Source organism: Pterocles gutturalis, unplaced genomic scaffold (assembly GCF_000699245.1).
Source record: "Pterocles gutturalis isolate BGI_N339 unplaced genomic scaffold, ASM69924v1 scaffold37087, whole genome shotgun sequence".
Taxonomy (NCBI): domain Eukaryota; kingdom Metazoa; phylum Chordata; class Aves; order Pterocliformes; family Pteroclidae; genus Pterocles; species Pterocles gutturalis.
Genome location: NW_010114019.1, coordinates 1 through 14,728, shown reverse-complemented (window position 1 = coordinate 14,728; position 14,728 = coordinate 1). Strand labels below are relative to the sequence as shown.

The 14,728-nt window shown below is 40.8% G+C and overlaps 1 protein-coding gene across 1 annotated transcript; it reads left to right on the top strand.

Moving 5' to 3' along the window:
• Window positions 1-5,321: 5,321 nt before the first annotated feature.
• On the top strand, window positions 5,322-5,597 carry LOC104462676 (chromosome unknown open reading frame, human C14orf132; the record flags this gene model as incomplete). The annotated part of the gene is made up of 1 exon (XM_010074718.1): window positions 5,322-5,597. A coding segment is annotated over one exon (276 nt), but the record flags the coding sequence as incomplete, so codon positions are not given.
• Between the last annotated feature and the right edge of the window lie 9,131 nt (window positions 5,598-14,728).

The window sequence follows — 14,728 nt, the reverse complement described above, 5'->3', positions numbered from 1 at the left end:
TGAACTAATCCACTTGCAATGAACATGAATAAGTGTCCTGATTGTCACTGTGTACCCAGTCTTTGCTTTGTAAGTAGTAGGGTGATATTCTGGAAAATTGTGGACAGAAGAACTTGGTTCTCTAGATATTACCAGTAAATAAATAGTAGCCAGGATGTCTAATATAGAGAATATATGTATGTATATTTCTGTGAAACACAAGAGAATTAGTGAGGTGAGAATATTGGTCATGTGGGGCATCTCTTTAGTGCTAAATGTTTATTTTAAAAGACAAAACAACATCTGAACTGGGGTGACATTTCACCTCTGAACGTCTTGTTCCCAGAGTGGTGGGTGGTGAGGCCAGAGCCAAGATACAGCACAGCTGTTAAAGCTGCTGCTGAGGTTTCCTAATATCTGGAATATAGCTACTAGAAGATTCAGCTATGCTTTCAAATCTCTATGCCAAGCCGGGGTTCCCAATAAGGTAAGGGGAACGAGGTGTTACACTTCTCTAGCTGACTAGGAAAAAATGACAGACACCTGATTCTCAAAGAAACAGAGCAATGTTATTGCTAGAGATGGATTTTATGTGATGCTACTTAAGAAAGATATCATTTTTAGAGTATCAGTGACTGGTACCTGACAGGTTGTTCTTCCTTTCTGTGAATCATTTTGGTTATAAAATAGGAATTTTCTCCTAACTGGAAAGTATATCACGTAACCGTTCAAGAGCCTTATTCTCCTTCTCGTGACCCTAAAGCATCCTCTTGGATGTCAGTAGGGGGTATTCAGCACAGTGGGTATTCTCATTACCACTTGACATTTTGCTGTTTGGTTTTCTGCCTGTTGCTGTTTAATGATTTGAATTCTTTCTTTGCCAGTCCCAGAAGCCATTTAGCAAGCGACATACTATTAGCGCTATATAACAATATCGATATAGTCACTAGGAAAAGAGTTTCATTTCCAAACACAGCTACAGCATCCCCCCTCGCCATCTGCTCCTGCCGTGTCCCTCAGTGTCACATTTCCCAGTTAACCCTTTGCTCTGGCCTCCTCACCCAGTGCTCTTGGGGAGGGTGGCACAGGCTCTGCACAGCTTTCCCTGAGCTATAAAAACCCTCTGAGGCTAAAATAGGCTGTGGGTCACTGTAATGGCAGTGACCTGGGTGAAGTTTTTGGCTGATGCAAATTGGCGTATGTTTGCTTTGTAGAAGCATGGACAGATAAATAGAGCAAGCACAGAAAACACTGCAGGCTTTCTGTCCTTAGCCTGCTGTTTATCACAGGCACTTCACAACTCCCAGGTCCGGATGTCTCACAGCCATTAATGTAATATCTCAAATAAGACTGCAGAGAGAAGATGCTGTACCTTTTGGGAGAACAAAGACATCAAGACTGAGGATGAGATTCATCTCACTGAAGTTAATCTACCAAAAAGATAGATTGCTAGTTGATGTTAATCATCTGTGCTTCCCACTCCCCAGTGAAGAGAAGGACACATCTCCCGAGGATGATTTATGTGACTCTAATCACTGGGGAACCGTGACTGTTAAGTGGTGGTAAGAGGCCAGACTGAGAAGGATGCTCGGCTTTAGATGAGCTGGGGTGGAGGCTGGACAGGTTCATGGTAGCAAAACTCTGTGTGAGTTATTAAATCCATAGCAATAGCATCTGGCTTATGAAGTTCCTAAGCTGAAGACAGTTGGAGGCTGTGAGTTATTAAGGGTATTATGAGACACGCTTGTCCTGTAGTGCCCTGACTCTTTCCTAAGCATCTATTTATGGCCACTGTTGGAGCTAGCATACAAGGGAGATGGACTTTTGTCTGACACCATATGGCCATTCCTGTGCTCTTACGTGAGGACATTTTAGCAGTGAAAAGCAGGGAATACAGATTTAGTAAGAGACAATTTCTACAAAAGGGAAATTGGCAGTAAGGCTTATTTCCAGAGATCCGCAGTGAAGTGCTACTGACCTACAAACAGAAAAAATGGAAGTCAATTTTACAGAAAGAGTCTGTGCCAGGTGCTGAATGTCAGTGCTTTATATCAGGTCACTGCAAGCCTTTCGGAGATTCAGATGAGCTGTTTCACCATGTGTTCCCCTCAGATGGTGCAAACAGCTTGTTTGAGCCTCAGACGGTACGAGGAGATTCAGAGCTGACATCATTTGCAGTGTGGTGTGTAGCTGTGCTGCTACACGAACGTTCCCTGCCTCTGTGCCAGGACTAGGTGGACTAACAGGGTGGAAGCTTGTCACTTCAGATAACTCATTGAGAGCACAGAATGTGTGGCCCAAAAAACAGGTATCACTCTCCAGACCAGAGCTCATAACCTCCCACTGTCTTGGGCACATGCACGTATATACGCACGTGCCTCTGTATTTTGCATGATTGAAAGATTTTGCAGAACTGACCATCCTAAATGCTGATACCCTTAAAATCATATTGAGAGCACAGAATGTGTGGCCCAAAAAACAGGTATCACTCTCCAGACCAGAGCTCATAACCTCCCACTGTCTTGGGCACATGCACGTATATACGCACGTGCCTCTGTATTTTGCATGATTGAAAGATTTTGCAGAACTAAATGCTGATACCTCTAAAATCATTTGTTAAGGAGGCAAGCACCTCAGACTGAGCATTTTGCTGCCAGTATGGCAAATGTATGCCCACCATTTGCTGCGAAGGTCTTTAACTAGTGACTCCATAGCTGTTAAATGGCAGCATCACTGCATAAATACACTTATGTTTGAAGTCAGAATTGCCTTTTATGGCAATCTCTACATAAAAAGAAATCCTGATTAAACTGAGCAATGTTTTCCTTATCAAAACCCAAGACATAAATAAGGCCAGTGGAACTGGTTTCAAAACATCAAGCTGGGCTTGTTCTGAAATGAAAGCTTTTGCTCTTTTTAAAGCACATTCTGAGTTGAAACTGGCAGCAAAAATCTTTAATGCAGGGAGAATGTATCAAACTTGACTTCTGCAATTTCCTGTTTGGTTTCTTGCAAACTGCTTTTTTCTAATCGTATTTGATCTTAAAGATAATTTTATTTGATGTGGATTAGGTAGCATGACATACCCATTGTGGTGTTTCATCAATCTCTGTTTCGTTTTGAATGTGACATGGTATCTTCTAGTACAGATGAAATTTGTTCAGCAGTCAGCTTTGAAAGTCTGTCTTTTATGGCTCTGTCAAATGTTATGGATAGCAAGCAAAAAAGGCCACTTTATTCTCAAGCTTCTCATATTCTTTGCTCTAATTTGTAGATTGTAGCTGCCACTGCGGAGGAGGGGTGGTTTATCCTCAAATCCTGTCCTGTTTAGCAGCCTCCATAGCACAGCTGCACACAGCCAAGAGGGGTGTAGTTTGGTACCAAAGAAAAAGGTTACTGGGAGAGTCAAAACGTGATGTGGTAGGTGAAGGACAAGGTGTTAAAAGAGATTGATTTCTCAGCCCAGTGAGTATCGGGCACGGTAATTTAGGGCTGATGGTATAGCAGCCTTCTGTGATGTGTCTGAATGAAGACAACGCTGGTTCCTCTGCCATGTGGACTTCAGCAGTACTGTTGAAGCTATAATAGTACTACTAGTAGTATAACAGCAGGAAGGATTTTTATTTTGTTGTTACAGAGCAGCATGGTTCCAGCTCTAGAAGAAAGCCCTACTGAGAAAGGCAAAGAATAATAATGCCAAAAACCCAAAAGCACTTATAAGTAGGGCGTAAAACAGGAGATTCTAATTGCATCTAAAGGTTGGAAGGTGACAGCAGCAGCATGGAAGCCACCGTGGGGAAGGAAAGGTTGGTTGGTGTTGCAGCAAGGTTGTTTCTTAAGGAGAACCTTCCTAGACTTTTTTCAGCTGTCCTTGAAACCCTGGAGTTTTACCAGATCTGAAAGGAGAGTGTAGGTAGGATGCCCTGATATCTAGGCTTTACTCAAGATCAAACCAGTCATCAACACCATGATGGAATTTTTCCTTTCTGGTCAGGCTGGAAGAGAGATTTGGACATATGGCTCTGTTTGGTTGGTTGTTTTTTTTCCCCCCCAGTAAAGCCTTGGCTTAGGTCTACCTACCTACTACAATCCTCCAGGAGTTGTAGTTACTGAGTACTGCACAGACTTGGGCTTTACAATAACAGTTACCGTTCCTGAGGTTGCTGAGCACATCTTCAGCTTGTTACAGGACATTCAGAAACATGTGTCGTGAACATTTTATAGATGTGTGAAGTAGATGTTTTGCAGCTTTTCCTGAAACAATATCCTCTACTTCCATGAGACTGTGGTGCTTGCACTTGGTGAGCCAGGGGAGACTTCTAGATCTGCATTCCCAAACATACGACGGACAAGGTTGGAAGCAAAAAGCTTTTGTGTGAACCTTTTTTAAGTAATAGATGGCCTTAGTACTGCAGTAGGTATCCTTCTTTTGCCTGAATGAGAAATCCATACATTTGCAGAATAATGGAATTTTAGATCTCTATTCAGAGGGTAAAATAGTTGTGGAATCAGGAAGAATGTGTTGTCATCTAGGATGAAGTTGGGAAGACAATTGGAACCTGTATAAGGACAAAGTTAAATGGTTACTTTTTTCTTGAACTTTTCCGTATTGCTGTATTGAATAATTGCTGTCTTACTGAGAACTTTTCCTGCTACACTGAGAAATCCACTAAGAGCACCAAAGAAACTTTATCCTTCCCAGTAGGAGAAGTCTGGGGTGGGAGAGGTGTCGGAAATCTGCCATTTAGTTCATTTCAATGCAGCCTTTCAAAATCCAGTTTGAAGTTTTCCATTGTAGAGATTTATAAATCCCGAATCGTTGCAATGGTGTGTTTTGCAAATGAAGTTAGTGCTCTGAGTACACTCTGCCTGTTTTACAGTAAGAACTTTTGCAATTTGTATGTTTTTGCATGATCTCTACACAAATCAAGGGTTCACTTCTGAGTGATACATAAAAGGAGAACGAATTCTCTGCATCGCATCCTCCCTGGGCTTGCTCGATGCTTTAGGGCAGTATGATACCATTGCTGGTAGTCACAAAACAATCGTGTTGCTGTAAACTTACATTTTGGTATGTGAGTGCTTTGTGCATAGCTGTATCTCTTCTTTCTAAATGCATATAATTATTTACTTTGACTTGGAGCCTGCTTGATAGCTCTTATGTGTATTCCATGTAATATACATATGGTTTTTACAATAATATTGATTCTAACAGAAATGGAAGAAATATTGTAAAGTGTGTGTCTGTGGTGTTCCTGACAGATTAGCACCACGTACATGGAGTCTCAGTAATTTTGCAAGTTTGCTAGTGGTTAGTCTTTTGTAATGACTTTGACACAAAGCAAATACAGATATTGGTCTTCAGTCTAATTTTGCTGTATCTTTCTTCACAGCTTCCTGTTATGGGAGGAGCCTTTATGGACTCACCCAACGAGGACTTTAGTACAGAGTACTCCTTGTTTAACTCATCAGCCAATGTCCATGCAGCTTCTCCCATGCAGAATCCACCAGAAGAGACATCCCGTTCCTCAAATGATGCCATATTGTTATGGATTGCAATAATAGCAACGATTGGAAATATTGTCGTTGTGGGAGTGGTGTATGCCTTCACCTTCTAGGATGACTGTCACTCCAAACACTGGAAGAGAGAATAACTGCAACAGTATTTGTCATGTGTATGTATGTATGTGTGTATATATACATGTATATCTATATAAATACATATAAGTAGGGACTTTGTTGATGAAGTGCTGCCACAGTAATGGAAATGAAATGCAAGTTAATCATCTTGAATCTTGATGGCAGGAAGTTTGAATGCAATTGCAAGGTGTATGGAGGTGAGAGCTTTAATTAAGAACAGAGCCAATACCAGTTTTGTATAGAAATGTAATAAAAGAGAGACCAACGTGGGTATAGTAAATACAAAGAGAAAGTAAGATTTATATAGAAAGTGCTTATTTTCTACTGTTTAGATTTTTCTAGCAGCTTTTCTGGGTTTTGTCAGCTTTTTTGTGTATTTTTTACTGCAGTATAATGTTGTATGAAGTTGTTCTATGTCATATTTGCTGGACATCTTAGGTTTCCAGATGGACTAAATGGTCGGCCTTGGCTCATTTCTGATGAAGTGCAAGTTCATCGTGTGCGATGTCTTGAGCACATGCATACACTAGGCTGGATTCAAAATCATGAGTCTTAAAGCTACGACAGGTGGATGCATGCTATCTAACATTTGCCTTCCAGTATCAATTATTGGGTCCAATCATCTATGAACTGATGCTCAACCTGTCTGCTGTTTGCAGGAGGAGGCACAACTATTGCAAGGTGAGGCTGGTCTGCAGACCCTCTGCACTCCAGAGGAGGAAGTGTTAAACAGAGCAGCAGCACAAGCACCCATTTCTGTCTAGAGGTACTGGACTGCAGTGGTTTGTAGATGTGTCCCGCCCCGGGAAACAAAGGCCAAATACCATGCTTTCAGCTCATTTCACTGTAATCCAGATTTCCCACAGCAGCCATGTACTTTTATAAGCTTATTGGTGTATGAAAAGAATGTGGGGAAATTGTGAAGCCTAATTAGCAGTGAATGATGCCTATGAGAAAAATAGAATTGAAAGAAGGATTGGACACTCCTGTGCTCGCAAGGGAGTGAGTGCAAGAGTCAGGTATGTCCTGGGGCAGAAACAGCACAAAAAAAGGTGATAAATGACAATTATGGAAGTGCTTATATTTCAGTAATAATATGTTTCTGGGTTCTGATGATACTCCTAGAAGTGATTTTTATGTAGCCTGCTTTGGGTAACAACTCCAGTTATCATTTGGATTTTTTCTGTTGAGGGACAACATTTTCACTCTGTTGTTCCCATGAGCAGTTCCTTTTCAAGAGCTGTATCTTTTCAAAACAAGCTGTAGCCTTCCTTGTTTCAGAGATTATAAAATCTTGAGGGAAGAAAAAAAAAAACCTCCTCTGCTGGAAATCTCCCTCTTCTCCCTTAAACACAAATACATAAAATGTCTGCACTTCGAGAGTAACAGACAAATCCTTCCCCTGTAACTGCATGTATTGTATAGGTTTTCTGTCTCATACAGCTACTACCCCAACTCCAGAAAGCCTTGTCTGCAGGCACAGAGGCTATTTTTGACACTTGCCTGCCACTGAGCTTGAGGCTGGACTAAGAGCTGCTGAATGTAAAGAGAGGTTTGGATTTTCTTCTTTTCTCTTTAAACCCGTTTTCCTGCAGCACTGGTGGACAGTTACTTGAATCAAAGCAGCATACTCCAAATCAATGTTTATTTATAACCACTCAGTAGTCACCGTGTATATTTTTTTCCATTTCTATGAACTGGCCTTTAAAGTTGTTGAGATGCAAACAGCGCTAGCAGGGGGGAGCAAAGAACCTAAGTTATTTTGAGGATGAGAAAAACAATGACAACTTACTTGAGGAACTGAAGTTGTGTGTTATTTCTTCTGTAGTTATTTCCCTGTTTGCAGGCAGGATTTTGTGAAGATGGTTGAGGACAGATCTGGGAAAAAGAAGCCCAGTTCTGGAAGATCAGCAGGACAGAATGCAAATTCTGTCTAATAAAATAGCTGTAGTCTTAAGAATAATACAAAATTGATGATTTCCACTATCCTAAAATAGCTATTCATTCCTTCATGGGCAAAGGATAATAAACAACAGGGGAGCTGCACGAACCGTGTATTTTTCCTGTTCTTACGCCCCTCCTTACTCTCGCTGTGCAGAAAGCAAGCTGTTAAGTGAGGTAGGAAGGCTGCAGAGAAGTTTCCAATGCAGAACTGAGCAGGACAACGTTTGGTGTACGAACATGGTGTACCCATGGAAATGTTGCTTTATGTAATATACTGTCCCCAACCATTTTCTGATATTCTGTTGCCTTTGTAACTGTATCAATTACTCATGGACTTTTCTTCAGTGTTTCTGTAGGCTCTCTAGTTATGCCAGATCTTGCAAGCACTGCATTTGCTTGAAGAGCAAAACGTTTCCTCCATGCTTAAAACCAGTTTGACACTATAGTACTTGCCCAGTGGGATTATTCTGCTGCTTAATGAATTTGCCAGCAGAGTGCTTTGTTTAAATTTCCTGGAATATTAATCTAAGTGCAATTAGCAATGTTTGTGTTTCTTTCCCAAAGCACTGGACTAAATTCTTGACCCATGAAGAACTTCAGAGTGGGAACAGCAAAGAACTGCCACTCTGCTAATGAAACAGAGTGACACTTTTGTGTTGCTTTTCCCAAAGAAGTGCCCTACTTTCATGTGAAATTGATAGTAATAGCAGGAGTGTTAGAAAACAATGAGTTCTGCCTCCCTCATCCAGATCATCATCATTAGAGGCAGAGTTGTCAAGAAGGGCCAGACAGAACTTTAATTAAAGTAATTGGCTTGACAGGGTGACATGGCAAATGGGGTGCAGGCAGCAAGTGCAGGCAATTCCTATCTCATAGTTAAACTGCACACGAACTGTGCAGCTTTTCTGTTGAGAAAAAATAGTACCAGCATGAGGGCAGGATTCTATGCATAGATCTGTGCTTTAGATCAAAGCATCTAGCAAAGATATGTTACAAGATCCAGATTGGAGTTTGCTCTGTAGCAGACAAAGCAAAACACTTTCTACATGCAGTGTTAGACCCCTAGCTATGTTGTAAACATCATTGTACAAACACAAGAAGCAATACTGTTTGTGCTCTGCAAAGTTATTAAGGAGCCATGGGAAGCAGAGAGACAAACTGGATGCCCTAATGTGTCTCTTCTAGCCCTGGCCTCTACGGATTGAGAGCAACATATCCAATAATTGAACTGTCTCTTAAGATTTTTTTGCTGTAAGCAGCCAGCAGCTCGACACAGCTGCTGTGCAGCCACCACAGCAAAGCAACTAAAGGCTGAACAGCTACGGAGGTGGGTACAAAGGCATATTAGACAGGAAAACAGAGTGGGGAAACCCACACAGCTACTCCTGTTTATTTTTATCTGCTGGGCCAGGAGTCTGTGCTTGTCCACAGCATTAATATCTTCCTAAAATAAAATGAGGGAGGAGGAGATATTTCTGTGTCAACACACTTGCAAAACTGAACAGATTTTGAAACTGATGCAACAACAGTAGCAGAGAGTCTCGTCTGCTATGAATAATGCATTTAGCCATTTAAGTGGGAAAGTGGGCTCATAGATACCTCAGAAGAAATGAGATCCCCCCTCCAAAATCCTTGTTTGCAATGGGACTTGAGGGCTGACAGGATCCGACCAAACTGCTGAGCAGCCTGTAATAACAAGCACGAAATCAACAGTAAATAGAAGTAGACAGCTGTTAATAGTTTTATCCTGTTCATCCATTTGAAGATAAAGGGAAAATGTGCCTTTGTGTCTGGGACCAAACGAAAACAGGAGTCCTTAGTCTATAGATTATGATGTATTTTGTCCATTATTAGAAGGTTTTTTTTTTTCCTATTCTCAAACAATTCCCAGTTGTTAATATCCTCTTCACATTTCTCTGCAGGCTGATGAGAGTTATTAATTTCATGTAGGTCTGTCCATTTATCCCATGTAATTTTACTGGGTTTCCTGTGGCTAATCACAGAGCAGAATCTGGAAAATTATTCTTTTTTAGGATAATTTTCATTATTGAGAGAAATGGGACAAAAAATCAGAATCACAGATCAAAAAGTTTTTGTGCTTTCGGAGCATTCAGAGCTCTGAAGAACTGGATTTCATCTGGTTAATGCGCAGAAAGGAAAAGGGCAGTCAGGTCCTTGGTGATAATGTTAGACATCAGGGTTCTGACAGGCAGAGCTGAGCGCTTCATTAACTCCTGCTCTGCCCCGCTGAGCCCTGCTGGCTTCCTGGGCGCACAGCCTGAGCTGAGTTTAAGTGAACTTAAACTGTAATCAGGTACAGCATGTCCCTCCTTATTTTACAGCTTGCTAATCCTCAGGTAAACAAGTGCATTTATTCCACTTGCAGGAAAAAAAAAAACAAAAACAAAAACCCAAACAAACAAAACTGCTATGAATAATGCATTTAGCCATTTAAGTGGGAAAGTGGGCTCATAGATACCTCAGAAGAAATGAGATCCCCCCTCCAAAATCCTTGTTTGCAATGGGACTTGAGGGCTGACAGGATCCGACCAAACTGCTGAGCAGCCTGTAATAACAAGCACGAAATCAACAGTAAATAGAAGTAGACAGCTGTTAATAGTTTTATCCTGTTCATCCATTTGAAGATAAAGGGAAAATGTGCCTTTGTGTCTGGGACCAAACGAAAACAGGAGTCCTTAGTCTATAGATTATGATGTATTTTGTCCATTATTAGAAGGTTTTTTTTTTTCCTATTCTCAAACAATTCCTAGTTGTTAATATCCTCTTCACATTTCTCTGCAGGCTGATGAGAGTTATTAATTTCATGTAGGTCTGTCCATTTATCCCATGTAATTTTACTGGGTTTCCTGTGGCTAATCACAGAGCAGAATCTGGAAAATTATTCTTTTTTAGGATAATTTTCATTATTGAGAGAAATGGGACAAAAAATCAGAATCACAGATCAAAAAGTTTTTGTGCTTTCGGAGCATTCAGAGCTCTGAAGAACTGGATTTCATCTGGTTAATGCGCAGAAAGGAAAAGGGCAGTCAGGTCCTTGGTGATAATGTTAGACATCAGGGTTCTGACAGGCAGAGCTGAGCGCTTCATTAACTCCTGCTCTGCCCCGCTGAGCCCTGCTGGCTTCCTGGGCGCACAGCCTGAGCTGAGTTTAAGTGAACTTAAACTGTAATCAGGTACAGCATGTCCCTCCTTATTTTACAGCTTGCTAATCCTCAGGTAAACAAGTGCATTTATTCCACTTGCAGGAAAAAAAAAAACAAAAACAAAAACCCAAACAAACAAAAAAACCCCCCAAAAAAACCAAAAAAACCCCCAAAAACAGCCAGAGATCAACATTCTGCTAGGTATATTGTTATTTGTACATTGGTCTGCCACCCATAAGATAAAGATATAGATGTTTTAACATGTAGTTAGCCCTTTGCCCCTGGTCTGGGAACATCCTAAAGAAATCAAAGCGTTCCAAGGCCTTAAAGTCTCCTGCTGCCCTTGATCTGACATTAACTTTTTCTGTTTTCTCATACAACCCCTCTTTGCCTTTTACCTTGTCTTTCCAACTCAAAACAGTGAAAATGAAGTCATCACTATGCTATTCTCTCGATGTGTATGGAACTTCTAGCAGCTAGGGACCAACCATGTCCCATTTAATTTTTGGCCCTTCAGGCACAAAGCAGGAGGAAAGTGCCCAGTTGTCTGCCTGGGAGACTCTGGGGGAATATGTGCCTTTGCAGAACAAAATGCATGGCAATTTTATCTCATTCTGGCCTGTTTCAGAATATTTACATGGAGACAACATGACCAGACCTACTTTTGCAGTAACCTGCTTTGGGAATTACAGCAACACAGCCAGGAACTGGAAAAAGAAAACAACCCTGATAACACAAACCTGTCACATAGCTAATTATCTCAATGACATGCTTCTGAAGGCAGGTTTGTCTGAGCATCACAGGCAGAGTTGATCTGTTGATACCAAGGCAAATGCCCTTTCGTATGGGCACAAAAGGTGTCTCCGTCTTTTTGGGAAGTCTTGGGAGCATTGTACCACCCATTTGAACTTACCCATGCAGGCCACTAGTGAAGATATTTTTCAGTTGTAGAAAATACTTGAAAATCTTCCTGTGTTGGTAGAATACATGCAAGATTTACCTTCCAAAGCTGTGCTTAGTCTCCCTGAAAAAGCAAAAAACACATAGGTTCCTTAAGCCTGGAATGTTAATGAGCCAAGTATCATCTGTATAGTAGCACCACCTCTATTTAACCTACAGCTTTACACCTGTAGGTCTCAAAGGGAATCTTACTACTAGCCAGACTTGAAAAAAGCTGAGAACAGAGGCAAGCCACTTCTCAAGAATGCCTCAAAAGTCACTATGGGATCCTTGAACCTGCATCATTCCTTTCCTGTCGTGGCTGATGTGAACTTGCATCCATCCCTTTAAACCCCTTGTCACAACCATGTGTCTCTATGCCTTCATTTTATTTTTCCCCTTGTCTTCTCTGTATTCTTTTCATTCCCTGGTGTCAGAGCATGTGAGCATTTGGAAGCCAGTAATGTTCTTCATCCCCTCTTAACAACCTCCTTGACTGACCTTCCCTGACAGTAAGGTCAGTGATAAGGACGGACTTACCACAGTAAGTGCAGAGATCAGTGATACAAGGTCTCTTCCTGTGGGAAGATCTTAATCATTATCTGCCTTAGCAAACTGCAAAGTGTTTCCTGCAAGCAGAAGAGTAAGAAAGATGTGGCCATAAAGCTTGGTAACTGTATTGTACAACCCAAAGGTCCTTTTAGAAATTCAGATTTTATAAATATACTGCACTGTTCTGCAGCCAGCATTTACTGAGCTTTCCTCAACCCGAAGTCCCTTGTTATTCTTAGCAAATCAGAATCAGTGGTAATGCACTTGGGGTAGGGCCATACACAGGAGACTTGAAGAGCTCCATGGGATTTATTGTAGGGTCAAGGCCATCAAACACCAGCCTAATTCAGTGAAGAAAAACAGCCACAATGGGGTATGCCATGGGTATTTCAAGTGTAGTCACACCTGTAGTTCTCAGATGCACGGCCAAGCTGCTGTAGCCGGATTGCACATTTCTAAATCTCATTGTGAGCAAAAGGAGGTGCATTCCTTGGCCAGAACTGAGATTGCTGACCAGCCTCCCTCACAAGTCCCTGCTGGTTCTGGTATTGTTTGGGAGCTTCCTGAGCTGCAGTCATTAAGATGATGTCTTATTTCCTGCAGAGTTTGGTCTCACTAATGAGTAAGATTGAACTGTTTACAGATCTAGGCCTAAAACTCTTCTCAGTTACTGCCTTCATAAGGATGACTGAAGTTCCTGAACCTGCAAGCTGCTCTATCCAGAGGGACCTTTGCCTCCACCTGGAGTCAACTGGATTAATAACACTTCTACACTTCTGACATGTGCTTCAGTGGATCAACTTGCAGGACTAGCTCTGGGTTGCTGGGGTTTTATTTTAAATAGATCTAAAGATGTCCATAATTTCCTAATCAAAAGGAAGAAAGCAGGCAGAACTCTGTATTTTTTTAAATGAGAAGGTAATAGAAAACAAGTCTGAATATTTTGATAGATATGCTGGAAGGTATATAATGCAGCAAACAGTTGCACTATTTTTTTGTATTGTCTGGGCACCTAACCTGAGAAATAGTTATTCTTTCTCTAACAAAGACCTCTCAGTTCTAAAGTAACGAAGTTTGGAAGGAGTGGAGTACAAAGCCTCAATGAAATTTTAAATTAATGTAAATAAATCCAGCAGCTAGCTTTATGAGGTAGCTTATAACATTTGTTTTTCAGTTATCTCATCTCAGATCTTGCCTAATTGTTGGGTTTTTTTCTAAAATAAGCTAAATAGTGACACTTCTGAAAGCATCTGTACTTCCCGCAAATTCTCAGTCATATGGAAATGACATCCTTCAGCTCATGTAAAACAGCTTTACAGGAGCCCTTTAGTATGCACTGTTACTTTTCTTAATAATCCTTGACAATTCTCTTGTGCTTTCTCTCTGCGACACTGTTTTGTACACTTACTGGTTCGCAGGGCTTCTCTGTATTGTTTTTGTAATATATGGGTTGGTTTAAAGAAAAAACATTTACTCTTGTAATCATTGTTCTTGAACTGTGGATCTCTATCTGTAAAGAGAAAAACAACTTTTAAATGCCCTCTGTTTTCTCTAAGTTCACTGTAATTAGTAAGTTTAGTTAACAGAAATGTATTCTTTTAAGCTCACTTTATATTCTTTTGCAGTTATTGTCTGCTTTCACTATGTGTGTACTTAGTACTGGTTCATTCTTTTACTGTGGTGAAAATGACCAGTTTTGTTAATATCAGATGGAAGTTGTGGTTTTGGATAAAGTTCTTCAAATTGATGGCAGCGTGTGATTTTTCATTTTGTTCTCATTTTACTTGAGAGCATTTAGAAGTCTGTAAATGCAGTTATTTAATTACTACCTCTAGTGATGCACTGACACTAATAATAACCATCTCTGTTGCATATATGGCACAAAATACCCACTAGGGCTATTTCTACAGAAATGGATTCACCTGCTCTCAAAGTCCAAGTGCCTCAACACATCTTGGAGCCAAATAAAGATGTCTTCTTCAGACCTCAGCTCAGAGGCCCTTATACCATGAACCCTTGTGTTGTTGCTCTCTGCCAGTTTTCTCTTCAGATTCGCTAGACCGTCCTGTCCTACCGTGCAGTGTGGATGTTTTTGTGACTGTGGCCCCTAAGTCCTGTCCCAGGGCAACCATTGCAAGGGCTTTTGAGGACTCAAAGGGGGGGCATCAGACCTCACTGTAGGATGTTCTGCAAGCTTCATAAAAATCACAAAGCTGCGTACACCAATCCTGATAGAAAATCTGACAAAAAAAAATCATTTAAAAACAAAAAATCAGTGACATTTTCTTCTAGTCCCAATCTTTATCAATGTAGCAACATGACATATTCCAGAGTTTACCCATTGGAATGTAAGGGAGTGCATTTGCTATACTACAGCATTATCTAATTATAATTCACTTTTCCATTGCAGCTGTGGAATCATAGAGATCTCAGTTCTGTTAATTTCTAAATTCTGAACAATAATAAAAAATTATAATTTAGAAATCGTAGAATCATAGAGTGGTTTGGGT